Source organism: Podarcis raffonei, chromosome 10 (genome assembly GCF_027172205.1).
Source record: "Podarcis raffonei isolate rPodRaf1 chromosome 10, rPodRaf1.pri, whole genome shotgun sequence".
NCBI classification, from domain to species: Eukaryota; Metazoa; Chordata; class Lepidosauria; order Squamata; family Lacertidae; genus Podarcis; species Podarcis raffonei.
The window spans coordinates 20,168,943-20,196,277 of NC_070611.1; the positions used below are offsets into that span (position 1 = coordinate 20,168,943).

The window sequence follows — 27,335 nt, forward strand, 5'->3', positions numbered from 1 at the left end:
ATCCACTCAATTCATCTACAGCATTACAAAGGGGGAGAAAAGGAATTTCACAGACAAAGCAGGATAGGTCAGAGTTCTAGGCTGATATCTGTGATTATACATCATGCTGTGTAATCCTATGTATGTTTTCTCAGAAGTAAGCTCCATGGAGCTCACCGAGGCTTCCTCCCAAGTAAGCACATGTAGGATTGCAGCTGCGGATCTTCTGCTGGCATCATGGAGTCACTGGGTTGGGCTCTGGCTCCACCCTGCTCATGAGGGTGAAAAAACTCCTTGGGGAAGTGGGCGGCTCCCAGTCAGGTTGTTTTGTTTTGTTGCTCCTGCCTGAACAAAGCAGTCCCGTCATGATTGGCTCCTGCTTTTACTCAGGCTAGTTTTGCCCTTCTCCTTTGGACTTTCCTTCTCCAAATCCTGAAGCCTTCCCAGAGAAGCCACTCTAGGACAGCATGTCTTGATGGAAGTCATGGTTCCTGCCTTTGGCACTTACAGAGCATGCTAAGAGGACCTGTGGGTGTCGGAGGCCACATCGACGCTTCCTGTTGCTGCAGCCTGATCTCTGGGCTTGCAGTCGGCCTGCTGCCTGCAAACCCTTTGCATGGCTGAGCATGGAACCACCTCAGCAGCCAGCGGCTTTCCATGGTGTAGACCTCCCGGTAGCCCACAAGGCTAAACAGAAGCAGAAACACATGGAGGCTTCTAAAACATCTCCTGCAGCAATTAGGTCACCACAAGGCCCTTCCCTTCCTCAGTGACCCACAGCAGACCCAGCCACTATTGGCTCTCCCTTGAGAAGGGATTCAGATGACAGCCACCCAATCCTGGCACAGGCTTTTCATTCCACCCCCACCCCACCACCTCAGATGAGGATGAATTTGTGGGGTTTCCGGAGGCTGCTTCTTCTATCTCAATCCCCTAGGAAACCAACCTCTCTCCCAACACATCCAAGACACTGGATGCCCACAGGGGGACCTCTGTCGCCAGAAATTATTCAGCAAATTAAAGAAGCCATCCCCGAGTACAGGCTCCTCCTTCATTGTAACTGAAGAAGAGGAGTGATGGATCCATGCTAGAGGAACAGACCTTTGACCTCCTGTTCCAGGATGCCCATTGTTGCAAGTCTTGAGCATCTCTCACTTTGATGACCCCGTTCCCCCAAAAGAGGCTAAAGTGCTACCAGAGCTACAAACTTCCACCAGATTTGTTCCAACCCCAACAGACAACAGGCAATTGAGGAAAATGGGATATATCTCTCATATATATACTTGGCAAAATATACACTTGATTCACCCACATTTTCAGCAAGATTATAGTTGCCCTGGTGCTCCCCTTTCTGGGCATTCACACCTATCCTCACCTAGAAAATCTAATCCTTCATCCCCCAACACAAAAAGAAGCACGCCATCATCTAGAAATCACTATCCCAGCCTTCAAAGCTGGCTTCATCATCAACCAACAGAAAAGCCACCTAATAATGGCCTCTCCATTTCCTCCTACAGTCCAAAAAAAAAAATTCCTGTAACTTCCATCATAGAGCTTCAGTATGCTGATGACAATGTAGTGTATGCACACTCAGAGAATGACCTCCAAACCATCCTAAATATCTTTGCAGAAGCTTACGAAAAGCTTGGCCTATCACTCAACATCAAAAAAACCAAAGTGCTGCACCAACAAGTACAAACTAACCCCTCTGCAGCGCCATAAATCCAACTCAATGGTGTAACGTTGGAAAATGTCAATCACTTCTCCTACCTAGGCAGTTATCTTTCCACAAGGGCCAACATTGATGCCAAAATCCAGCATCGCCTGAGCTCTGCGAGTGCGGCTTTCTCCCAATTGAAGTGCAGAAAGTTTGAGGACTGGGACATTCTCAGGGAGACCAAAATGCTTGCTTACAAAGCTATTGTACTACCAGCCTTACTGTCTGCTTATGAAACATGGACCACTTATAAACGCCATCTCCAACTCCTCGAAAGAGTCCATCAACGGTGTCTCCGAAAAATTTTACACATCGCTTGGGAAGACAGGGGGACTAATAGTGTACTGGAAGAAGCAAAGATCACCAGTGTTGAAGCAATGATTCTTCAACATCAACTTTGTTGGACTGGTCATGTTGTGTGGATGCCTGATTACCGTCTTCCAAAGCAACCACTCTATTCCGAACTTAAAAATGGAAAGTGTAATGCTGGTGGTCAACAAAAGAGGTTTAAAGACTCTCTCAAGGCAAATCTTTAAAAATGTAGTATAATCACTGACAACTGGTAAACACTGGCCTGTGAGTGCTCCAATTGCAGAACAGCCTTTACCAAAGGTGTCATGGGCTTTGAAAACACTCGAACTCAGGACGCAAGGGAGAAACGTGCTAAGAGGAAGGCACGCTTGGCAAATCCACACCGTGATCAACTCCTGCCTGGAAACCAATGTCCCCACTGTGGAAGGCTGCGTGGATCCAGAATTGGCCTCCACAGTCACTTACGGACTCATTGTTAAAACCGTGTTTATGGAAGACAATCTTACTCGGCTACGAGTGATTGCCAAAGAAGAAGAACAGTCCGAAAACACCTCTGTGAAATTGTACATCAATTGCCAAGGTGGCATGAGAACTTGAATTGACAGTGCAAATCTCTGATGAACTGGACAGAGCTCCACGCTCTGGGCTTTTCCACTGAACATATTCCAGGAGAATCTAACACCCAGGTAGATTGGCTGAGTCAAACCAAACTAGATCTAGGGGGAATAGATGCTGCATCATCCAATCTTCTCTCAGCTTCAGAACTGCTACGAGCTCTTCGTGGTGGACCTTTTCATGAATTAGGCCACCCAGCAGCTGCCACCGTTCTTCTCACTTCCAGGATCCTCAATCAGAGGGCTGTCATGCTCTAACATCCCCCTAGATGTGTGTTCCTCAGCAGCTTTCTCCACTAACGCCCCATTGGAGATATTTGTAGGGTTGCCACTGGGGTATCCCCTAGCACCTTTACAAGGCACTATATGCTTCATTTGCATTCATCTGCTGAGGCTTCCTTTAGGTGCAAGCCCTGCCACAGTAACCTAGTCTACAGTTGGGGTCCACCCAAACTGGGTAAACTCTGGTAGATCCCAACCCAGTGACCCCATGATGCCAGTAGGAGATAGTACGGTTCGTACTCACCTGAACTGTAGAACTCTGATGGCATCATGAGGTCACTGGAGCCCACACCCTAACATGGACTACAACATGCCTCATTTATTACTGCATGTTCTCATGCTCTTTGGGCAGCTGGCGTCTGTTAATGTACTAGGAGAAAGTGGGCTTTTACCATTTGTGACATCGATGACTGTTGGAGCTTGGCTGCAAAAATATGGGGGAGCCTCCCATTTTCCCGAACAGTTTTTTCTCCTGCCTTGTGACCAGGGTGGAGCCAGAGCCCAATCCAGTGACCTCATGATGCCAATCAGAGATCTACACTTCAGGTGAGTACCAATCATACTTTTCCTAAGTCAGGCTTGATGAGGAGAAAGACATCAACATGGAGACAAAGGAGTCTTAAAGGCCCAATGGTGAAATGGTTTGGCTGTGCTAGATGAGCAGTGTGTTCTGTTCTTAAGAGGGCCATCACATCCCTATTACCAGCTTGGCGGAGACCATATAAGGCATGTTGCCTTTCAAAAGCTGAGTGCATAGGAGTGCCATGTTTCCACTTCATACAGCAGGTAATTAATGTTTGTTTTTAATGCCAGTTTTTCTCCCAGTGTGTGGTGGACCATCTTTTTGCATAAGATGCTAGGAAGAAGCTCCCTGTATCTTCTCCCTGCCCTCTGTTTTAATTTTTTCTGCTGCATTGTAGGCATACATTAACTCTACAGCCACACTTCAAAAAAGACAAACTAAATTGCTCTTGCTAGCAGTGGCAGATAGCTTTTAAAAATTAAAATGGAGTACCTTGCAATAACGTGAGTGGTGCAAGGAAATGGAGCGATTGTTGTACCGCATTTGTCTGCAGTTGTTTTGAACCACAGCTTCCACATGCATAGGCAGATTGTCATCCTCTTTTATTTTACAAGTGTCTAAAGCTACTAGATGCTATACAGCAGTAATTGGAAAAAATCACATTGCCCTGACCTTAAGGCTTGCAATTGCAATGTTACAGACAGAGACGAGAATGTGGTGGGAGGGGGTCAAGATGAAAAGCCAGGGTATATTTTAAGTTAAACTAACCAGATGAAAGACCAGGCATATATTATGTATGAAGGGAATTGGGTAAAAAAAAACAGACAAGTGGGTATGAGAATTGAATGAGAAAGAGACAACCAGTCTGGTGCCCAAAAGTGCAGAATCAGCCCCCGCAAGTTCCAAGTGGAAAATAATATATGCGGTAAAAAAACAAGGCAGAGGTTCAAGGCATAAATATCAGAGATAAAGCCTAACTGCTTGAGATGATAAGAGAACAGGCCCAAATTCAGGTAACGGAGTGGATAAATGTGTCATCCCTAGCCTTCAACTAGAATTGTATCTCTGGGACTTCCTTCTGCCTTGTTTCTAGTTTGTCTTAAGTGATTACTTTGTCCTGGTAGCCAACCAGTACTTGATCGTTGAGGATCACCTTTTGAGACTATTTGCCTGATTTGATTGCTGTGAGATGGCATTCAACTTTATTATTTCACTGTAGAATTGTGCCCCCGCAGTCCCATACTATTCAAGCATGTCAGGAAGATACCATGGGTGATGATAGCAGATGTCACAGAGAGATCCAGCAGATTCAAGATGAACTGCACCTGCTGCCACCGCCGCAGTAGTCACCCTCAAAGACTACTGATTGTGTTTTAGCCACAAAAACAGGCCTGAAACCAGACTGGAAAGATCCCAGATAACTCTACTTCATCCAAGAAATCCCAGAGTTGAGTTGCCACAATCTGCTGTAGGAGCGTCTTCAAAAAGGAAAAGTTGGAGACTAGCCAATGATTGTCTGGGATAGTGGGATACGAAGATGAGGTCTTTCATAAAGGTCTCACAACCACTTCCTTTGAGGGTACAGGGACACAGCCCTCCTGCAAGAAAGCATTTATGATCACCACAGCACATCGGGCCAGCTCTTACCAACCAGGATGGACACAGGTCCAGTCCAGATGGTTGGCATCATCCCTCCAAGCAATTTTTCCACACCATCAAATTGAACAATATGAAACTCATTCATCAAAACTGGAGAAGCATCCACACAGATCCTGCCCTTAGTGTGGAGACCATGTCAAAATGATTAAATCTGATTTTGTCCGTGTTCTGCAAGATCACCAAGGGTTGTTCTATAACCCCTTGCATTCTAGAATCTATCATAAGATAAAGGGACCCCTGACCGTTAAGTCCAGTCGCGGATGACTCTGGGGTTGCTGCGCTCATCTCTCTTTACAGGCCGAGGGAGCTGGTGTTTGTCCTCAGACAGCTTCCGGGTCATGTGGCCAGCATGACTAAGCTGCTTCTGGCAAACCAGAGCAGCGCACGGAAACGCCGTTTACCTTCCCGCCGGAGCGGTACCTATTTATCTACTTGCACTTTGACATGCTTTCAAACTGCTAGATTGGCAGGAAGAATCTACCATACCTTCCCCAAAATAACTGTTGAATGACACTGCTGATGTAGCTGTGGCAGAAAAGCATAATTTTGCTGCCATCTCTGCCATAGACTAGGCCTGAAAATGGGCTCCCTCCTTCTTTTTTCATGATCATTCATTTGACACTGTTAACAGCTGCTCTTTCACCCTTCTGTTTTCCATTTGATAGCCATTCCCCACCCTGTTCCATTCTTCCTCAGGTGAACTCAGCCAATGAGGGCTCACATCATAGATGTTGCGATGTTACAGAGGAAACCAGATATGGCTCCTCATTGACATCACTAACTTGGCCAAACCATGTCCATGTAGGATGAAGACAGCATACAGACCACAAAATGAACTCTTTGCAGCAATCATCCATCAGTGACTAAAATCTGTGAAAGCAAGGCCTGTGATTTATAATGAGTTATGGGAAATGTGCCCCTCCCTCTCAGCTCATGCCTTTCCTTGCCTAGTGTTCCCAAGACAAAATCGCTGTTTAGAGGTGCTAATGTTGCTCATCGCTGCTGTCCTTAGCCCTAGATTTATATATTTGAAATATGCATGCAGTGGGCTAATTATGTAAATAGACTATAGACGTGGCAATCTAAACAGTAGCAGTGGAGGTTAAGTGAAGGTACAAAATACAGAAAAGGAGCTATTGTTTTCTTCCTCATCATCTCATCTTGTATCTAGTTCTCACGCTGAGACTTCCCATTTTGTCCCTCTCTTTCTGAAATGATGTTGGTGGGAAATACATGAAGTGCAAAGTGACTTTTTCTCCCTGCTGAGAAGCAGGTTGAATTGACAGATGCCCGGCCTGCTTCCGAGGTTGGCGTCTCACTCCCTCTCTTTGATGGAAGCTGATGCACTGAACTTTCGTCAAACAGATAATCAAAGCGAATGCCATCTCACGGGAACCAAATCAAGCCTCTTACCACCAACGTTGTCGTTTCGCCCTTTATTGTTCTTAAAGTTTTCCTTTCTTGCGGGGGGCAGAATCTGCAAAAGATGAACTGTGTAAGATATTTCACAGACTTTGGGAACACAAAACATGGAGAATTGCCTTTCCAGAGAAGAAGCTGGGCATCTTGTGAAGGCACTAAGCCATGGCAGAGCATAGTTGTACCAGTGGCGTATCTGCCTTGCTGTTTAATAGGTTTGCAGCTGAAAGTATTTATTTTAGTGTTGGAATGTTTGCCAATGGACGCAGCTTCTTAAAAAAAAGTTTCATTTCTCAATAGTTTGTGTTAGTGTCAGTTCTGAAGGAGGGACACTGGTGTATCTTGTTCTCTTCGATGTTTTGCAATCTTGAGTGTCTTGGAAACTCTAGCCTGCGCTGGTTTTCACTTTGCTTCCCGTTGCCCCTTCAGTGAATTATTCTCTGTCCTGTGGGTTATTGGAGACTGCAACAAAAAAAGAAAGGATGTCAGATGAATGTATTTGGGACTGTTTTCATTTCTATCAGTTGGTGTTTTGTAGCAGGGAAGATTAAGTCACTTAGCAATTTGCATTTCCTTTGGTTTGTTACCTCTCCTGGTTGCAATGTACTATTATTTTAAGTGTTGGTGATGATAGCGCAGAAATGGGGCGAACAACTTTCTTGGCTTAAATACTGTCTATATGCCACCCATACGAAGTTCCTGTGCTTCTCTGGGAACTAGATTAGCACTAGGAAGAGGTCTTCCAGAAGGGAGGGAAAGGAAACAGTAGAAAAGCTTGGAGATACCCTTTAGATATTTGAAAGTAGGGCAAATCAACACCACTTGTGTTTGAGCTGTGGTAGAAAAACTTTAGGCAGGCCCGGAGATATCTGTATATCTTTGCAGATACAAAATTTGTGTGGTTGGCCCCAGCTGCTATCTCAGTGCAGACTTTGGAATCTAAGAAAACATAGCAGCTTGTGATCCTCAGTGGCAAAGGAAAAGCTTTCTTCCTGAAAATCTGGAGGCAGAATTCAACCTCACTTTACACCTGACTTTCAGCTCCCATTTAATCTGCACTTGTGCTAAGGAAGCCTGCTGAAAAACACTTTCTGGTAGAAGGAGGAAAAGGGTGTGGTGGGAAATACGAAGGATTTAAGGTTTCTTGGGAAACTGAATGCTAGTCATGACCTTAGACTCATTTTCATGGCATTTTTTGGTGCAGTAGTATTTGAAAATATCCCCAGTCCATTGCTGGTTCTTAATGCTTCTAGTTATGCCTCATTTTAAAATGTGAGGAGCGGCATTTAAACTCTGCAGTTTACACCTTTATTGAGGACCTAAAAGATGAAAAAAAGGAATGTAGTGAGAAGCTCTTGTTTTTTTCAGCATTTCTCAGCTGGAAGTATCCAGGTCAGACTGTGATCTCACTGTGAATCGCTGCTATTCCAGAGAGGTGCACTTCCTTCCTTAGGGACGGTACCCTTTAAGAAGCAGAAAAGATATCACAGCAAGGGTCTCAAAACTTGCCTAACTGCCACCTCTCAGTGGAAAAATAATTTTAAACCTTTATTCCCTACAAGCTTAGACAAGGGAAGACAAATTGCCTTGTTCCTGATGGGGTTGTCTTTGTTTCAAACCATACACAATTTTTTTAGGGGGGGGTATTGTTCACTTTTACTATTCTGAGGTACAGGTCACTGCATAGTCAGTGAAAATGGATCTAACAAGCTCTTTGAAAATCCTAGGTGTTGTCAGCAGAGTTTTGTACGACAGCAGAGTCAGGTAGAGACATGACGGGCTGTGAGGTCTCCCATGTGCATGTAGCGAATCTCCTCTTACGGCAGGTTAACAGATGGTGACATTATCCTGGCTCACCTTTCTCACTTGTCACTATCAGGACCCCTGGCGCTCTCCTGTCACACGTGTGACACGCTGCAGCGAAGTTTAACATGACAGAAGTATTTCCTTTCTCGCTGCAGAATGCAATTTCTCCTGACAGTCAAATCAGACAGAGGATTTTACCTGTATCTCAGCACGTTCCATCTGTCAGAACGCCGAGGTAACGGTGTCGTGGCATTCACTGCAAGGGAGGAGTGAAGTTCCTTCTTCTTTCACATTGCATTTATGAAAGAAAAGAGTGATGTACACATCTTGGCGGTGTCTGATGAAATTGCTGTCCTTGAAATTTACCTTTAAAGATGAAAAGCACGTTGGGCTTCATCACCTGACAGGTCACAAGTAGAATTTATTCAAGAGAAGAGAGGAGCCGGCTGTGTGCCTATTGGTGCAGCAAATCGTGTCATGACCAAGCGATCACATTCAGTTCTTGAGAGCTAAAATGTCCAGCTAATATTTGCTTAAATCTTTCCTGATATTTTTGATAGTTAAGTTATAAATAACATGGACGATATCAGCTATATAATACTCTTTTTTCACTGATGTATGCTGCAGGAGAATACCTGGTTGTAACTTAGGTAAGAGTGTGTGCTGAAAAGGACTAACCTTGGTTTAGATCTCACTTTACAGGGACACAGGTGGCACTGTGGTCTAAACCACTGAGCCTCTTAGGCTTGCCGATTGGAAGGTCGGCGGTTCGAATCTGTGTGATGGGGTGAGCTCCCGTTGCTCTGTCCCAGCTTCTGCCAACCCAGCAGTTCGTAAGCACACCAGTAAGAGAGTATGCTGGAGAGGACTAACCTTAGTTTAGATCTCATGTTAGCCCCAGCAAGCATGGTGGAAGTTGTCCAGGGATGGTGGAAGTTGTCCAGGGAATGAAGAACAGGATTCAGAGGAAGGACCAAGTGGGTTGACAGAGGAGTTGTGAGGGGGCCAGTCTGGTTCTAACCCACTGCAGGGAGCAAAGAATTAAACCCCCTGTCCTTCCTTGCTAGAGATCCAACATGGATTAGGGCCGCTCTGCTGGCTTATGTAAATAGATATACAAATATTTAAGGGCAGAGCCCTTAATCTGTTCCTATCTACATAACTTTAAACTATGTTTATATTAGTGTGAAGATGGGAGGGAAGGTCAGATAGTCCCTTTTTTTCATATATAATATTGCACTCACACATGCAAAGTCCCATGAGGAATGGGGTCAGGGGACAAAGAGAGAAAGAATTCAGGAAGAGAAAGAACATTGCACACAACTAATCTAACTTCTGCCAGGGCTTTTCTCTGGTAGTAGTGTTTGTATGTAATAATAATAATAATAATAATAATAATAATAATAATAATAATAATAATTTATTTATACCCTGTCCATCTGGCTGGGTTTCCCCAGCCATTCTGGGTTACTCACAACAAAATATTAAAAACACGACAAAACATCAAACATTAAAAACTTACCTAAACAGGGCTGCCTTCAGATGTCTTCTTAAAGTGAGGTAGTTGTTTATTTCCTTGACATCTGATGGGAGGGCGTTCCACAGGGCAGTCGCCACTACCGAGAAGACCCTCTGCCTGGTTCCCTGTCACCTCACTTCTTGCAGGGAGGGAACCACCAGAAGGCCTTTGGAGCTGGACCTCCATGTCTGGGCTGAACGATGGGGGTGGAAACACTGTGTCACCCTCAGCAATCAGAGATGGGACTGAGGTACAAGAGGAGGTGTGCTCTTGAAGTTGTACAGCAAAGGTAGGGAGTTTCTACCACTGGCAGAGACTCTTATCAGCCCTGTAGATAATATCTACGCTTATTATGGTCTTGCCACAGTGCAAGAGAGAGAGAGATGCAAATGACCAGAAATTTAGGAGAGGATCTCTTGTTCTTGCTTTTTGGCATTTGAACTGACATTTCTAAATAGGCACACGACATGTTGCCATGTGCTCTGGGCTACTCTAATCCATGAATAAAGGAGACAAAGATTTTGTACCTTACACCATATTCAGTTGTGTATTCTATGTGGCTGAAGGAATGGCTAGATGTTCAGATTTCTGCAAGCCTTTTGCCAACATTCTGTGTACTTTGATGAATCCTGCCAGACCTCATTCTGAGACACCCAAACAAACAATAGCCAAGAATAACATTCCACTACAAAAGGATGAATCCAAAGAACTGCAGATTGTATGTGTTGCTTTTGATGCTTATGTTGCATTCTCCGGTGTGCAACATGGGCTTTCCAGGTGGGGTATACTCTGGGGATAAGGCATAAATCTGGCACACATTGCACCAAGCAATTAACTTTGAAAGTTGCCAATTGCAATTGAGCCCAAGCTGACTGGTTTTATTTGAGTTCTCTGTTTGTAAGACAAAGTAGATCACGTGGACTGGTCTCTTTTTTTGAATTCAGTGACCTAACAGTTATTATACAAATGTGTACTTATGCTGTCATAGATGAGCAGGCATTAAGGAATGTGGAAAAAGAAAAAAAGGGTACAACCCAAACAAAGAGAAGAGGACATAATGGGGAATTATGAAGGCCATGGTGCTATTCCATCAAATACCTGTAAATTCAGGTTGACATGACATTTTATAACCTCCTTGCAAACAAATGGAAATGGATGCTTGACAATTAGCTGATGTCGCCAAATCTCCCTGCAGACTTTGTGTGGCAAATAAATCAGAATGCTTTCATCTGAAAGTCACCTAAAGTTACCTTCTGTTCTGCACATGAACATCGTCAACTGGATTTGAGTCACAGGCCAATAATCCAGAGAAGGAAAAATGCATTACATATCTACTCTTGTGGACGGATCCAAACTGAACAGCAAAGTACTGAAAAAATGGGTCCAATATAATAAAGTTCAGGTGGTCAGATTTGATTTGATTTCATAGTTGAGTAAAGACATTTAACCACATCTCTAAATGGACAAGGAGGGATTTGGATCCGTACAAAAGAAGGAAGACCTCACTGCCTTCTGCCCTGCTTAAACTTAAAACGCAGGGGTAGGGGACATGCAACTTTCCATATATTGTTGGCCTACAACTCACATCATCTGAAGAATGGCCATGCTGGCTGGAGCTGATGGGAGTTGGAGTCCCAGCAACATCTGGAGGTTCCCCATCTCTAACTTAAAAGAATGAGAGACTGGGACCAACCATGAAGCAGTATCCCTAAGGAGAGCATGATAGTTGAACATTGTTTTCTCGATGGCGTCACCCTTGCTTACCATCACATTAGGGTAATTGTGGAGTTTGGGATCAAAGTCAATAGTGTGATGGAAGGGTGCTCAGAGAAGCCTTCTTTCGTGGCATTTTCATGAACCGATGTGAAATGTATATACATTACAAAGCTGCCTGCATTTGCCAGACATGTGGTCCATTAGGAACTAGGCTTTAAATTGAACAGCTTCTAACCTCATTCCACTCTCCCTGTTTTGTCGTCTCTGTGGGCCACAATATTAGTGGCTCTTAACTGCTCATTGCTCTTTAAGTTCTGAACTGGACTCCTCTTCACACCTTGAAAATGTATTTTAATTATTTTCAATTGTTGCGTCCTCTATTATATGTACGTGACACAGTTAGCAGCTTATTTAATTTCACACTTCTGCTGCACCATTCCTCTCAAAGAGCTGTCTCGGTAGTGTATGACTTCTAAAAGGCTGTGTTATTGCCATCAGGGCTTTGTCCCCTTTACTCCTTTTGATGCTGAAGTGTTATGTGAAATTATAACTGGTAAACTATAAGTGCCTATGTTTTCAAGGTGATGCATTAATGAATTAAGACACGATTACCACTGTTGTGTCCTTAAACTTATGATGCATTTTTTAAAAACCTGTACATTTCAGACCAGATGGAATTGGAACGGTAACCATTGAAGAGAAAGAAAAGTTTGAAGATATTAAGGAAAGGCTTACTTCTCTTTTGGAAAACCAGATTAGCCACTTCAGGTAAACATTTGCATACTGCAAGTTTGACATGCCTGTTGCTATGAGGAAAGAAGGAGATGGTGAATTAGGGTTTAGATCCTGGTGCAATCTTAAATTTGAATGCCGTTCAGTTTTTATAAACCAACTAAGGCCTTTGAAGAGGAATATCACCCTTCCCGTCAGTTGGTTTTTTAAAGCATCAGACATTTACTCTACCTAACGTTGCAGGTCGCATGTGAATTTTGCCCATTCTGTACCAATTTATGCCGGTCATGCAAACAGATCAGAGACTTGCAAGCATGGATGGTGCAGACCAAAAATATATAGTACAAATGACCCCTCCTTTAAAAAAAAATAACTTTCTCACTTAACACTGATTTTGCCTATCAGTCACTGCTATTTGTCCTTGGTGGAGAGGCAAAGGAATTTTTTACACTAGGCATGTCATAGCGATTTGGAATGTGAAATGCAACTTTACGACCAGTAGCGTTTCTGTATGTCTTACATCTTTTATATGGTAACAAGAGAAAGCACAAAGGACAGGGCAAAAATCATGCAGATAATCTAAGAATATTTGGGCAAGAAAATACCTTTGTTATTAGAAGTTAAGGATGTAGAAGTTTATTAAGTTTATTAACGCTGCAATCCTGTACTCATTTATCTGGAAGCAGGTCCCATAAACCTAAATGCAGACTGCTTAATTCTAAGTAATTCTGTGTGGGATTACACTGCTAACCTGTTAATCTTGTTGATTTAAACCCCTATGAAATCTCAATACTAATAATTGGGGTAGTACACATTTTACTTCTGATCCAGTTCCATCTTGAAGCCATCCAAATAGAAATGAAGACCCTTAAACTTTGCACACCCACATTAAAAGCATCCATGAATAAAAGTATTTGGAGAGCATGCCTAAATGATTGGCAGGAGAGAGTCAATTATACTGCTCAGGGCAGGAAATTGTACAACTTTGGGGTTCTGTCCCTCGTGCCCACCCACCTATGCCCCCAAAGGAGCACATACTTTTCTAAATAATTTTAAAAGAAATATATACAAATGTTCTTGTCACACAGAGGTGCAACTTTAGCTGAGATTCCTGCAATTCGGGGGGTTGGAGTAGACTAGATGATTCTTGGGGTCCCTTCCAACTGTACGGTTCTATGATTCTAATAAAGGGTCTATCTTTTGTCTATCTTTAAGGTATTGTTTCCCTTTTGGGCGTCCAGAAGGAGCGTTAAAAGCTACACTTTCATTACTCGAAAGGGTACGTTCTGAGTTTCATTTAAGTTTTTCCAGTACGTGTGTATTTTTTAGAAATTGACCAAAGTGTATACATTACCTCCTTTGGTATTATTTCCAAAATGTTAATTTTGGCAGACACCTATTTAGTACAGAATCAGTTGAGTAAAACATGACTTTAAATATTTTTAGACTCTTTTAAATCAGTCATGGGATTCATATCTTTAGAATTCTCTCACATAGCAATATATTTTATGGAGGAATTCTCCGTGGAAATAAGTAAAGTCTTTCATGCTCATAAAATGTAATCCCTAAAAAAGTAAGTAAAAGTGTGTTGGATCAGTCTGCAGGTTGACCTAGTTCAGTATAAGGCTATCAGTGGCGACTATCCATGATAACTCGTGTTTAAGGAAATTTGCCTTTACTGCATACTGTTTTAAATACCTTCCATTGCTAGACTCTTCAAGAAATCTTAGGAAGCTCATGAACAATGTCCGGAGAGCTAAATTCAGACCAAGGAGGCATGAGTTCAGACAGAGGTACCACAGGTGGTGCTGTGGTCTAAATTACTGAGCCTCTTGATCTTGCCAATCAGAAGGTTGGCAGTTCGAATCCCTGCAATGGTGTAAGTTCCCATTGCTCTGTGCCAGCTTCTGCCAACCTAGCAGTTCAAAAGTTTACCAGTGCAAGTAGATAAATAGGTACCACTGTGGCGGGAAGGTAAATGGCATTTCCGTGGGCTCTGGTTTCTGTCATGGTGTTCTGTTGCGCCAGAAGCGGTTTCGTCATGCTGGCCACATGACCTGGAAAGTTGTCTGTGGACGAACGCCAGCTCCCTTGGCCTGAAAGTGAGACGAGTGCCGCACCCCATAGTCGCATTTGACTGGACTTAACCATCCAGGAGTCCTTTACCTTTACCTTTTTACCAACTTGAATAAAATATTGGCCGATCGTCTTATCTTAGCCACACCTACTCTTTTGTGGCCTGTTTCAACCCAATACCAGTCTCCAGCGTCATTCTTGTGGCTTTCCCTTCACCTTCCACTGCCATTATTTTCCTGTGCCGGCAATGAGGTATTTTTCTTATTGGATTTTGTGTGGTAGAGCAAATCCAGATTTAAGTAAAGAAAAAGTATGGACTGGCATCTTGATGATGACGACATCATGCGGATGCCGTGAAAAGCTTCTGAGTAGGAGCAGCACCCTATTGCGTGTGTAGGTCCCCAGGCCACCCCTCAAATAACTTCACACATAACACGTAATTTTAGTTTTGGTTTCTGGGCACTATTTTGGCCACAACTTTATTAAAATACAAAATCAGTGAGTGGTTGTTTAGACATTGGTTATGACTATCTGTCCCCCCGCCTGGGACAGAACTGACATCCCGAGGTCCGATCGGTAGCCAGTAGAAGGGAAAGTCAAACTTGGGGGTCATTTGAGCTAAGCATCGGACCCACGCCGCTCACCCCAGCAGCTCCCCGAAAGCTTGCCGGCCCTGGTCCCATGACAGGGATTCCCATGACAGGGATTGGGCGGCCCTGGTCCCATGACAGGGATTGGACGAAATCGTGGCAAGCCCCAGGATTCCTTTAACGAAATTCCCTTCAGCGCAATAGGAGGGGCAGACACAGCCTATCCTGACCCCTCCACCACCAGCATATTATAACCAATGCCTATCCGCAACCTTACAGGTTGTGACGAATTGCTGAGTAGTAGGCAAAAACCAAATGGCACAGCTAATCACCAAATGGCAAAATTCCTACTAGGCCCCCGCTCCAAAGCAGACGACCCCATGACAGGCAAAGCAAGGTCAACCGGAAAAGAGGGCGGGCGGGCGGGTGATCCGATGCACTCTGCAAAGAGAAAGAGAAACCAGAGTGCACTAATATTTAAAGACTATGGTCCCACCCACCCAATTTGCAACATACAATTTGCCCCAGCAACCCAGTTACCCAATCACAATGCCAGGCAACAACTATTAACCTGCCTGGCAACAAGAGGTCTGGCCTGGCGGCCCACACCGCAACACGTGCTCTCATTTATTGGAGAACACGCTTTCCACAATAAACTGCCATGTGAAAGCTCCCTGCAAGTGCTGTAGATGAACTCAAGCCAATTGATGTTTTCTCATCCTTTCCCCTACCCCCCCAATCTTTAATGTAAAGATAGTTTGACCTTATGAACAGCTGTAAATATTACAAGATAACATGTATGTTAAGTACTGTGTAAACACTTGTTTTAGCCTTGTGTTTCATTTAGAAATGGTGTCTGCAGGTAGGCAAGTCTATGTTATGGCCTAAATGGCTCCTTTTCACTCAAATCTGCAGAGATTAATAGCTAAGTCGATTAGCGACTTCCTTTTCTTTCAGTCTCTAATTGCCAGCAAATCTAAAACAACTATTAGTATATGTTGAAACCTTTTCTCTTGGGGGGTTATGGTAATGTGTCTAACTCGAGCACTGTCTTTGACGCAGGTTTTAATGAAAGATATTGCCACTCCCATACCAGCGGAAGAAGTGAAGAAAGTGGTTAGAAAATGTCTGGAGAAAGCAGCCTTGATCAATTACACTCGGCTTACAGATTATGCCAAAACAGAAGGTTAGTACAGCAATCAGCTAGCTACCAGAGTGGCTGCAAAAGCTATCGGCACCTATTAACTGAATATATTTTGTGAGCAGCCTTTTCTCTTTCCTGAGCAAAACCTGTACCACAGCAAGGGGAAATATCTCATTAAAATCTCAGCTGGTGAACTACTGAGCTTTTTCCTATTCATGGCTTTAATATACCTCCTGGGACCGCGCTTGAATGAATGATCTTTGCTTTGTGCTGAAGTTCTCCTTTGTCCTTTATTTTAAGGGTAGTTTTGTGTGTTGCATAACTGGCCCAAATCAACCCATTCTAGAGGGTACTTTCTTGCCCAGTTTTAACATTTGAACTTAGTTGCATAAGGAAGAGACATTGGGCATTCCAGAGCCATTGAATATAGCCCCTTACCTAGCTCCAGTTCCCTGGTTGCCCCTTGTTTATTAATGAACTGTTAAGAATACACATAATGAAATCCATCTCGAGCCCTCAGCCAATGGGCTCGCTTACGTGTGAACCTAGAGAAAGCTTTCTTCCAATAGGAGAGAGTGGACGTTTTTCAAATTTCCCTTACGTGTGAGTAGTGTTTTAACCCCCAGGGGTGGGGCAGGGTGTCTCAGATGATAAATAATCATTTAAATCTTGAATAGAAACCAGATACATTTATATAACATATAATAAAGGGGCTTGCAACGTAAAGAATTGTTGGTGAGTAATAATAATAATAATAATAATAATAATAATAATAATAATAATAATAATAATAATTTATTACTTATACCCCACCCATCTGGCCAGGCCTACACAGCCACTCTGGGTGGCTCCCAACAGCATATTAAAACATGATAAAACATTAAACATTTTTTTAAAAATCCCTAAGCAGGGCTGCCTTCAGATCATCTTCTTTATATGCAACAAGACTTGCAAAGGAACACAGGATGATACAGATATTCATCTGTACTTTCGCTGCCAAATTTCCACCATCTCTTTGGTTAAATGGAGAAATGTTAGGTTTCTGACTTGATAATCAGCTTGATCAGTTGGGGCTTGAGCTCCCCAAGACCATTTCCAGAAATGTTGAAAATTGTAAACATGTACTTTATTGTCTATTTCACATTGCTTTATATTTCCACATTACCTAAGATGCTGTGGTGTGGTGTTTTTTTTATTCCACCACCACCTATAATCTTTAAGAAGAAATCATAAACATGATGGGGCTGTAATGGGTTATTTTGCAAAGCAAAGTATGGAACATATGACGCTGTGTCACACCGAATCAGATTGTTGGTCATCTCCATCTCAGCCTACCCCATCTCAGTGCTCTTCAAATGTTATTGGACTCCAACTCCCATCAGCCCCAGTCAGTATGGACAATGGTCAGGGATGATGGATGCTGTAAGTTTACAACAATTGTGGGGTTTTTTGTGTGTGTGTACCAATATCGTTCGAATAACATCCTCATTATAACAATGCCAATTTTATCCAATTAATGCCAATTATTCAAATGTCAAATTATACAATTTAATTAACCTGGGCCCCCTGCATGCTAGAGTTGATGAGTTCATTCTTCTATATTTTTTCTGCGTTCCAAATTTTTAATAATTTTCATTCCATCCAGATGTAATAATCCCGTATATAACAGCTACTATCTTGTGATTTCAACTTGTGTTGGTAAAATAGGTAATTTATAAAGTTTCAAGTGAAGAACTTCAGCTGTAATCCTCATTCTTTCCTGGGTGTGACAATTTTCCCCGTGATGTTTTCCCATCCATATATGGGTGTTGTATCCTTTACTCCTGCAGCTGTTGATGGTTCCTGTCATGTCTTGGGAGAAGCTGTTATCTCACAGTTCCCAAAAGTCACTGCATCACTTCATCCCATTATTCAGCTTCCAATAAACAAGCCGTCTTTGCCATTTTCCCAGCCTAGGAAGAACAGTCTGAATCCACACTGCAGACAGTTAACCCAAAAACTTCTATTCTCACAGCTGGTAGAATCCTTTCCTTCCTGCTGCTGATTTATGCCCATTTATCCTTATCTCATGGGACACGGGTGGCGCTGTGGGTAAAAGCCTCAGTGCCTAGGGCTTGCTGATCGAAAGGTCGGCGGTTCGAATCCCCGCGGCGGGGTGCGCTCCCGCTGCTCGGTCCCAGCGCCTGCCAACCTAGCAGTTCGAAAGCACCCCCAGGTGCAAGTAGATAAATAGGGACCGCTTACTAGCGGGAAGGTAAACGGCGTTTCCGTGTGCGGCTCTGGCTCGCCAGAGCAGCGATGTCACGCTGGCCACGTGATCCGGAAGTGTCTCCGGACAGCGCTGGCCCCCGGCCTCTTGAGTGAGATGGGCGCACAACCCCAGAGTCTGTCAAGACTGGCCCGTACGGGCAGGGGTACCTTTACCTTTACTTATCCTTATCTCATACACATTCTTTTGTGGATAATGGAGGTTAGGGAAGATTTTGCTCTATATTTTCAAAGCACAGCATTTCTTTGCCCCTTCCCTCTCAGCTCCTTTCTCTCAAACATGCAGTTCCAATTTTGTTAAATTCCACATTATACAGTAGTAAGAGTCGGACACGACTAAACGACTAAACAACAACACCTCAGTTTTCAAATGTAATCCATTCTGGAAGACTGTTCGACTTCCAAAACATTCCAAAACCAAGACGCAAAGGGCGGTCTGCAATTTCAATGGAGAAAATTGGGGGGGGGGACTCAGCGGAAGCTGTTTGACTTCCAAAAAGCGTTCAAAAACAGAAGCAATTACTTCTGGGAACGTTCTGCATCCAAGAAGCTCAAAAACCGAGGTACCACTTTATTCCAATTTCTTCCATCCTCACTTGTGCAGATATTTTAAAATAAAACTTGCATTCTGGGGCGGAGGGTTGCCAGATCATGAATGTAGGGGAAAACCTTAAGTAAGCAAACCTTGGGCTCCCTCCCTATATTGTCTCTTTCACCTAATGAAATCCGCTCTCAATCCAAACCTTTCACATCCTTGTAGCTGGGTTGTATTTGCGGTTTCTTATCTCATCGTCTCTGACACGCACCTTTAGTTTACTCAAATTAAAGTCCAATTAGCAGGATAACCTGTGCTTCCAGGAACAGGATTGGAGGGTCGCGGCAGCCAGAGTGCTCCATGCACCCAATGTCTTTGCCTGCCCTCACATTCCACGGGGAAGCGAGTGCCAGACCTCCAGGCAAACTGCAGATGGGAGCTTGATTCCTCTTCCAACTGAAGAGGAATGCAGATAATGAAATTCCCCCATCAATATCTGATTATCTCCGTCTCTCTCTCTCTCTCTCTCCTGCTATGTTGGGAGAGTCTCCATTCTTGGCGGAGGTAATTTGCAACGTCTTCATACTAAGCATAACAATAACATGAGTTGTTTTAAAATTCATAATTTGGTGGAGGCCATTGTATAGATTATTATTTTTCTAATCACATGCTCAGTATATTCTGCAACAGTTTATTTTTAGCCTGACTGAAATTGTAGTCACAAATAATACCAAAAGCAGGGGAGAGGAATGGTGCCGGTTGTATTTAACAATTCGTTTTAACTTATTTTCCCGTCTCTTCACCATCATTGACAAACATGAGTTAGCCAATCTCTTGAGTGATTAACCAAAAAAATAAAGCCATCTCATCACTATAGCAACCAATATTATATCATGGGAATAACAACATGAAAGCACCTCAGTAACCAGTTTATCATAATTAATTAAGATATCATGTTGTGTTTAAATGAAGGAGGATATATGTGGATCTTTCTGAAAATGAGAAAGATACCTTTTCACCTTCAGCTAGCATCCTATGCATGCTTGCAGCAGGGGGCTCTTGCTGTTCAATTATCTAGAGTTTTTAACAAGCTTGTTTGGCATAATTGGTGTAAAAATAGAAAGTTTCTAAAAGAAGGCACCCAAGCTGGGCTGAGAGTCAAGCAAAGTAATCTTAGTGTGGAGCTCATTGTTTACAGGTGATATAAATATGTCATTCCTTAGACCCTCTGAAACTTTACAGAAATGTGAAAAAGGAGTCACATTACAACGTACAATGTATTTTTTTATTATTTTTTGTCGTGGGGACTAGGTATGAAAGCTCACAGACCAGGGCATGAGCTGCAGCCAAGCATATCTGAGTGCCTGAGTGGAAGACTGGTGGGGCGGAGGCAGGATCCTATATGTGCCCCCTTGAGTTGTGGGGAAGAAAAGCATGAACAGAATTAGTTCTTGACGGAAACAGGAATTCCATATTGACACTCCCAGGAAAAAAAGGCCATATAACTGGCTCAGATTATTGCGTTTAAGTGATTTGAGTCAACAGTGTAAAATACAAAAAACCTAAACGGAAACAAAAGATAAGTGAGGCCCAACTCTCTCTCTTTAATTAAAGGTTTCTTTCATACAGTAAATAACAACAAAAATATCACATTATTTCATCCAGAAACATGGGAAGACTTGAGATTGGTAGCATTAATAAATTCCCACATTCAGCTTCCTTAGGTGTTCCTGGGTCCTGGAATCATGAGTGAGGGAGAAAAATGTCTGTCTTTCCACTCCCCCCCCCCAACATTCATAATGTTGCTCCCTGTCCCACTGCCTCGTTTTTTTCCTAAACAGCTCCAAATACTGTATCCTTTCATATGGATATGCACATGGAACTTTCATATGCAGTGCATATGGAACTATGCATTGCAATTCCTTTTCAAAGTGAACATGCCCATAGGGGCTAATTTTTCAGTTCCAAAATTTTACAAACAGAATCCAGTTTTTAAGAAGATTTCTGTACAGGCATTTCTTCTTTTCCTTAAACATTTATTAACTGTAAGCTTAACATGGGATCCCATGTTTTTCTCCTTCACTGGCCAAGAGTTAGCCAACAAGCTGATTTCCATGCTTTAGCCAGTGAAGCGCATGCTATTGTTAACATGTTCACAACTAACATGTTCCTTTTGAACCTGCCCCTTTATTGCTACCAGTAACATTGCTGGGGAATTAATTTGCCTCACATACCATAATTATATCCTTGATACCTTTTACAATAATAAGTCAGTATTGTTTTTCCTCTCTTAGATCTCCAATACATATTGGATATATTTTGACACGTTTTTGCTATTCTCATAAACATTAAGTACCAGTATTCTTCCAAAATATTTTCAATTTTCTTCTGTCACTGAAAGACTGAATTCTGTCACATGCTTTTATCCCCAGGTCATTCCTTTTAATTGTATCCAGGAGTATTCTATAGATTTTCAATGTCAAACCTTTTGTTATATCAGCTTTTTCATAAGATGTCAGTGGTTTTTTTATGTTCACAAAGTCTCTTTGAGAATATTTTTTTGTAGTAAGTGACAAATAAGTGAAATATTAATAATAATATACCCTGTAGTTATTTGGAAATAGTTTCTAATTTGTAGATAACGGGAAAGGATAGCTGTAGACAGTGATTTCTTTATCTGCATTGATGATGCAGTTTTCAGTCAGGGCAGGGGTGAAGTTTTGCAGCCCTGCAGAAATGTGTTCCCTGTCCATGGCTATCAGAAATACAACAATTCAACACAAGCAAAACTATGTGAATTTGCTTAGTATGTATAATTCATTCAAGTTGCACAATCCATTTTTTCTTGGCATACAATTTCAGGATATGTTTTTAATTCAGAGTACCCACAGTCATCAAATACTACCATTTTCTTAGCAAAATAGATACCATACCTGACTGACAGCCTGCCAAAGTTTGCTTGACCCAGTATTAGTTCACTTGGCTGCTGGTGACAATGGAATGTTTAAAAACGTTGATCTTTTCTCTGATTCACATCTGCAGTACATTTAATCCAATCATTATTTTTGGTTGTGAAAAAACATCCAATTATTAATCGCAGGAAATGGTTTTCTTGTTGGTAACAGAGCATATTTCATAGAAGTTAACAAAAACACTGTTCAGGCTTTTCCATATGAATAAATATAATGCCCATTATAGAATAGAAAATAAAGTCACAGACATCATTTATTTTCTTGCTGATCCCATATGAAAATTATGTCGTGAACTTGATTATCAGGATGAATTTGTTGTCTTTTTAACAGGATATTAAAGAGGTTGTATATTTTTGGTTGCTAGAATAAACTGATTTCTTATACATTACAGCTTGACTTACATAATGGAGGTAAACTAATACAACTATTTTCTGCTTCTCCCTCCTCCCTTTTTTCGTGCCCTTTCATTTAAGCTACAAATGAAAAGGATCCAGGTGACTGCTGTGTTAATTGTGTGCATGTATGCATGCATGTATTTAAGTGTTCATTGCGGCTTTATTAATTGTACAGTGTAACAACAACAAAATCAGTGCATGCTTATTCAGAAGTAAGACCTATGGGACTTACTGCCACCTAAGTATATATGCGCCCTCTGGCTAAGTCACCGGGAGTGTTGTATCAGAATGGAAGAAGAGCCCTCTCTATGTGTTGTAGTCAAGAAGAATTTGTGACAAGGTTGTGGATCTCTGCCAAGTCGCCCCTCCACATCCAGTTCAAATGTCGGAAAGGTGGGAACCTTCATACAGACTTCCATGTGATCTACAGTTCCATATCACGTGTCAGCCTTTTCATGCGAAGGCTTCCTCTTCCCCCTAGACATTTGCACTGGGCATGCAAGATCCAAAATCACATATTCTCCATAACTGTTAGCATTACGCTTGAAGAGGGCTAATGTCTATCACAATTTAAGTTATCTCACCGGCAGACGCATTCTAGGGGGAAGTTATTACCATGGACAAAATATTTTAGAAGATTGTATAAATGTTTTAGCTTCACTTATAGAAGATTACATCTCACACATAACAAATTGACCACAGTATCAAATGATAATAATATAATATGCAGCATTTCATTTCCTTTTTGTGTGTGTGTGTGTTTTCTTTTTTATTGATTTTAATTCGTTTTGCTACATCAAACATTAAAACAAACGAAAAATACATACATAACACATACATACAAAAAAGGAGTACATAAAAAAGAAAAAGAAATAATAATAAAGAAAACAAAAGAAAAAAACATCTCCTAACATAAGACACCAACAAATTAACTTACATTAACTAAATAACTAAATAACACACAACATTAATAGACTTCCCTTCATCTCGGTTTCAGAATATATTATATAATTTTTTATCTGCAGTTTCTTTTCCTCAAAAAACTCTTTACATCACAAGTGTTACGTCACACCTACTGTGATTTTTAGATTTTTTACCTCTGTTTCCATGTATGTCATAAATTTATTCCATTCTTTATTAAACTTTATGTCTTTTTGATTTCTTATTTTCTGTGTCATTTTTGCCAGTTCTAAATAATCAAATAGTTTGGTTTGCCATTCGTTTATAGTTGGGATTTTTGATGTCTTCCAATTCTGCGCTATTAGAGTTCTGGCAGCCACTGTCGCATACTGAAAGAGTGTTTGGTCTTCCTTTTTGATTTCCTCCCCAATTATCCCCAGCAAAAAGGCTTCGGGCTTTTTTATAAAAGTATATTTGAGGATTTTTTTTAGTTCATTGTAAATAGATTCCCAGAATTTTTTGATAGGCTCACACAACCACCACTTATTATAGAAATCGCCCTCCTTGATCTTACACTTCCAACATAATTTATCACCAGTTTTATATATTTTTTCCAATTTTACGGGCGTTACATACCACCTGTACATCATTTTATACATATTTTCCCTGAGTGTTGTGCATGCCGAGAATCTCATACCTTTATTCCATAATGCCTTCCATTTGTCAAACTCTATGTTATGTCCGAAGTCCATTGCCCATCTTACCATTACCTCCTTTACTTCTTCATCTTTGGTGTCCCATTCAAGTAACAGGCTATACATTTTCGATAGGAGTTTTGTTTTACTTTCTAGTATTTCAATCTGAAATCTAGATTTTTTCTCACTTATCCCATTCTTTTTATCCTCAGTCCATATAGAATTAATTTGGTGAAATTGGATCCATCCTGTCAATTTGTTCTTTATTTCTTCATAAGGCCTAATCCTCCAACCAGTCTCTGCTTTTACTAGCAGGTCTTCATAGGTCCATCTTTCTCCTTCGATGTTTGTTTTTTTTATTGTCAGGATATCAATTGGCGATAGCCACCAAGGGGTCTTCTGTTCCAATAATTTTTTGTTTCTTTCCCACACTTCCAGCAGTGGTCCTCTAAAAATGTGGTTAGAAAATCCTTTATGAACCTTTCCTAAATGAACAATTAAAATGGCACTGCAGTAGCTTTACACCTATATGTTACCTCACAGACCGCCTCTCTTCATATAAAATATCCTGGAATCTGTGTTCACCATCTGTGACCTTCCTTCGTGTGCCTCTTCCATGTGAGATCCAGAGGGTGGCTACATGAGAAAGGCTTTTTCTGCAGTGGCCCCCTGCTTGTGGAATGCTCTCCCAAGGGAGGTTGCCGTGCGTTTTCATTATATATATATTTTAGGCGCCAGGTGAAAACTCTTCAACCAGGCCTTTGGCTGATTAATATCCTACAGCCTTTTAAATGTGTTTGTGGGAAGGGGGGAGTATTGTTTTGTTGTTTTGGTTTAATTATTTACATGTGATTTATTTTGTATTTTATTCTGTGAGCCACCCTGAGATCTTTTGATGAAGGGTGGTAAATAATAATAATAATAATAATAATAATAATAATAATAATAATTTCAGTCTACACTGGGGCACTGTGCAGGGCCAAAATCTCCTTGTTTTTCCAACAGTTCTATGGAAGCTGAAACAACCACCAATTTGATCACCAGCAGTGTTCTTTCTGCAGAGAAATATCTAGGGGTAGCAAATGTGAGGTACAGTGGTACCTTGGTTGTCCAATGCCTCAGTTGCCAAACAAATCGACTCCCGAACGTCGCAAACCTGGAAGTGAGTGTTCCAGTTTGCGAAAGTTCTTTGGAAGCCAAACGTCTGATGTAGCTTCCAGTTGGCTGCAGGAAGCTTCTGCAGCCAATCAGAACCTGTGCCTTGGTTTTTGAACCGTTCTGGGAGTCAAACAGACTCTCATTACAAATTACATTCAAGAACCAAGGTACCGCTGTATTCCAGTATTCCAATATTGGGCTGGGATCTTTTCTTTTGGGGAAAGCTTTTTTCCCCAAAAAAGCCATTCCAGAACCGGTTTCAGTATTGTGACGCCCCATTCTCATCAAGTGTATGTTGAAGCATTTTTTAAAAAAAATTATTTGTAGAGATCGACAAATGGAGCAAGGAGGAGAGCAGGAATGCACTATCTCCAGATGTCAGGAGTGCATGCAGGAGCCAGACCCTGTGACCGGTAGGGCTTTGCAGGACTGGGGCTTTCCTAAGTTTGTTCTGAAGAGGCAAGGCACAGCCGCACAGGTGAGGCTGATTGGTAACTCACAGCACCTGGTGGCAAGAGCTGGGAAGGGATATAAGGTCAGCATTTCCCTTTGGCTCTTTGACACAGCAACACGCTTCCTGCCTTGCTGCGTTTGGCTTCTTGACTCCTTGCTTCCTGATCCTCGGACCCTTGACTCCTGGTTTCCTGACCCTTGGCTTCATGACTCCTGGCTTCCAGACTCTCATTCCTGCTCCCACCCCGCCATCTTGCCCCCGGTCCCGACATCCTCCGCCAGGACTTCAACCGCCTGTAAACTGGACCGTGACACCAGAGAATTTCAAAGGTGGAGGAATCACCAAGAGACAAGGGTCTTGATAAGGGGAGGAAGTAGCCTTGCAAGCTTCCACCTCTTGCTTTCTCTTTGGTCTGCAGGCTGAAGGTTCTTCATCCCTGATCTCTTGCCTCCACTGACTGTACTGGCAGCATCTCTCTAGGGTACCCAACAGTCTTTCCCAGCTCTGCCTGCAGATGTCTGAGATTAAGCCAGAGACTTTTTGAATGCAAAGCGTGTGCCTCTGCCACTGAGCCACTTGGTTAATATTACAAATAGATTAAAATTTCTCTTGCGTGTCAAGGTCCCCCAAGCCACCCCTAAATAAATCACAATTCACACATAATTTTTGTTTAAGGTTTTTGGCATAATTTTGGCCGCAACTTTATTAAATTGCATAAATGTGAGTAGTTGCTTAGGCATTGGTTATGACTATCTGTTGTTTTTTTAAATGATATTTATTAAAAGTTTAAAGATTACAGAGAAAAGAAGAGAAAAAAACAACAAAAAAATTAACAAAACATACGTTACAATACATAAAAAATACATAAAGAAAAATAAAAAAATAAAAATACAACAATAAAAAACACACATCCAATAATTCCATATCTTTATCTTTCATTTACTTGTTTCATTGACCTCCTCACACCTCCCTTTTTATATTCTAGTTTAGTTATTTGTTTCAGCAAATTCTTTCCATCTTTCTCAATTTTTATTGGGTAATTTATCTTAATAGTCTAACTTATTAATTAACTCAGCAAATCCTTTCCATCTTTCACTATATTCTGTCGTTCAGTTTACCTTAATTTATTTGAACCTTGTCTTACCATAAAATACCTTAAAGCTTAAAATTTAGTACTTACTTATACATAGCTCCTTATATCATTTCTACTAAAGCCAAATAGTTTCATTCCAACATTTTTCCTAATACTTGTTAATTTTACACTAATTCCCAAAATAAATTTTTAAAAAACTTTATTCCAATCTTCCTCCAACGTCTCTTCTTCCTGGTCTCGGGTTGTATCAGTCCTTACTGTCCATTCCATCTAGTCCATCAACCTGGTAATCTTATGTCCGAGGCTCTTAAGTCTTTTCCATGTCCCTTCTGCAGATCATCTTCTTGTTTATACCTGCACTTTACCTTGTCTTTTGTTGATCTCTTTCTTAGTTTCTTTCCTTTCTCATGGAGGAGTAGGTCTCGGGGAGACTCCAACCCAAAGATATCTCCATCTCCCCTTAGCAGATCAGCCCATTCCCCACAGTCCCATTCCCCACAGTCAGCAGTGTAGTCCAGAAAGTATTTAAGAGCATGTTTCAAAGTCCCTCCGAAATTAAGAGCCCCCACGACTCCAGACCCCCCCCTGGCCCGCTCCAGATTCAATCTTCAAGGATAGCGGGTTATGCTCCTGCAGGGCCTCGGGTCTCTCCATTTGTATTACTTGAGGTTCAGCAGCAACCTCCTCCATTGTCTTCTGCATTTGCACTTGCCCTGTCAAAACAGGTTCCTGGGTTGGTTCCTGAATAGTTTCTATATAAGTATTCGCTGTTTGTCC

General features: G+C 41.8%; 1 protein-coding gene across 11 annotated transcripts in view; it reads left to right on the top strand.

Moving 5' to 3' along the window:
• CADPS2 (calcium dependent secretion activator 2) overlaps window positions 1–27,335 on the top strand; it is a 360,741-nt gene that overhangs the window by 242,757 nt on the left and 90,649 nt on the right. For 7 of the 11 annotated variants that reach the window (XM_053405611.1, XM_053405613.1, XM_053405612.1 and 4 more), the window contains exons 14-17: window positions 12,213–12,314; window positions 13,494–13,557; window positions 16,007–16,130; window positions 22,337–22,357. In XM_053405611.1, the coding sequence (XP_053261586.1) occupies window positions 12,213–12,314; window positions 13,494–13,557; window positions 16,007–16,130; window positions 22,337–22,357 (311 nt within the window). The remainder of the gene's footprint in view (window positions 1–12,212; window positions 12,315–13,493; window positions 13,558–16,006; window positions 16,131–22,336; window positions 22,358–27,335) is intronic. The other 4 variants (XM_053405614.1, XM_053405619.1, XM_053405620.1 and 1 more) reach the window with 1 other exon arrangement.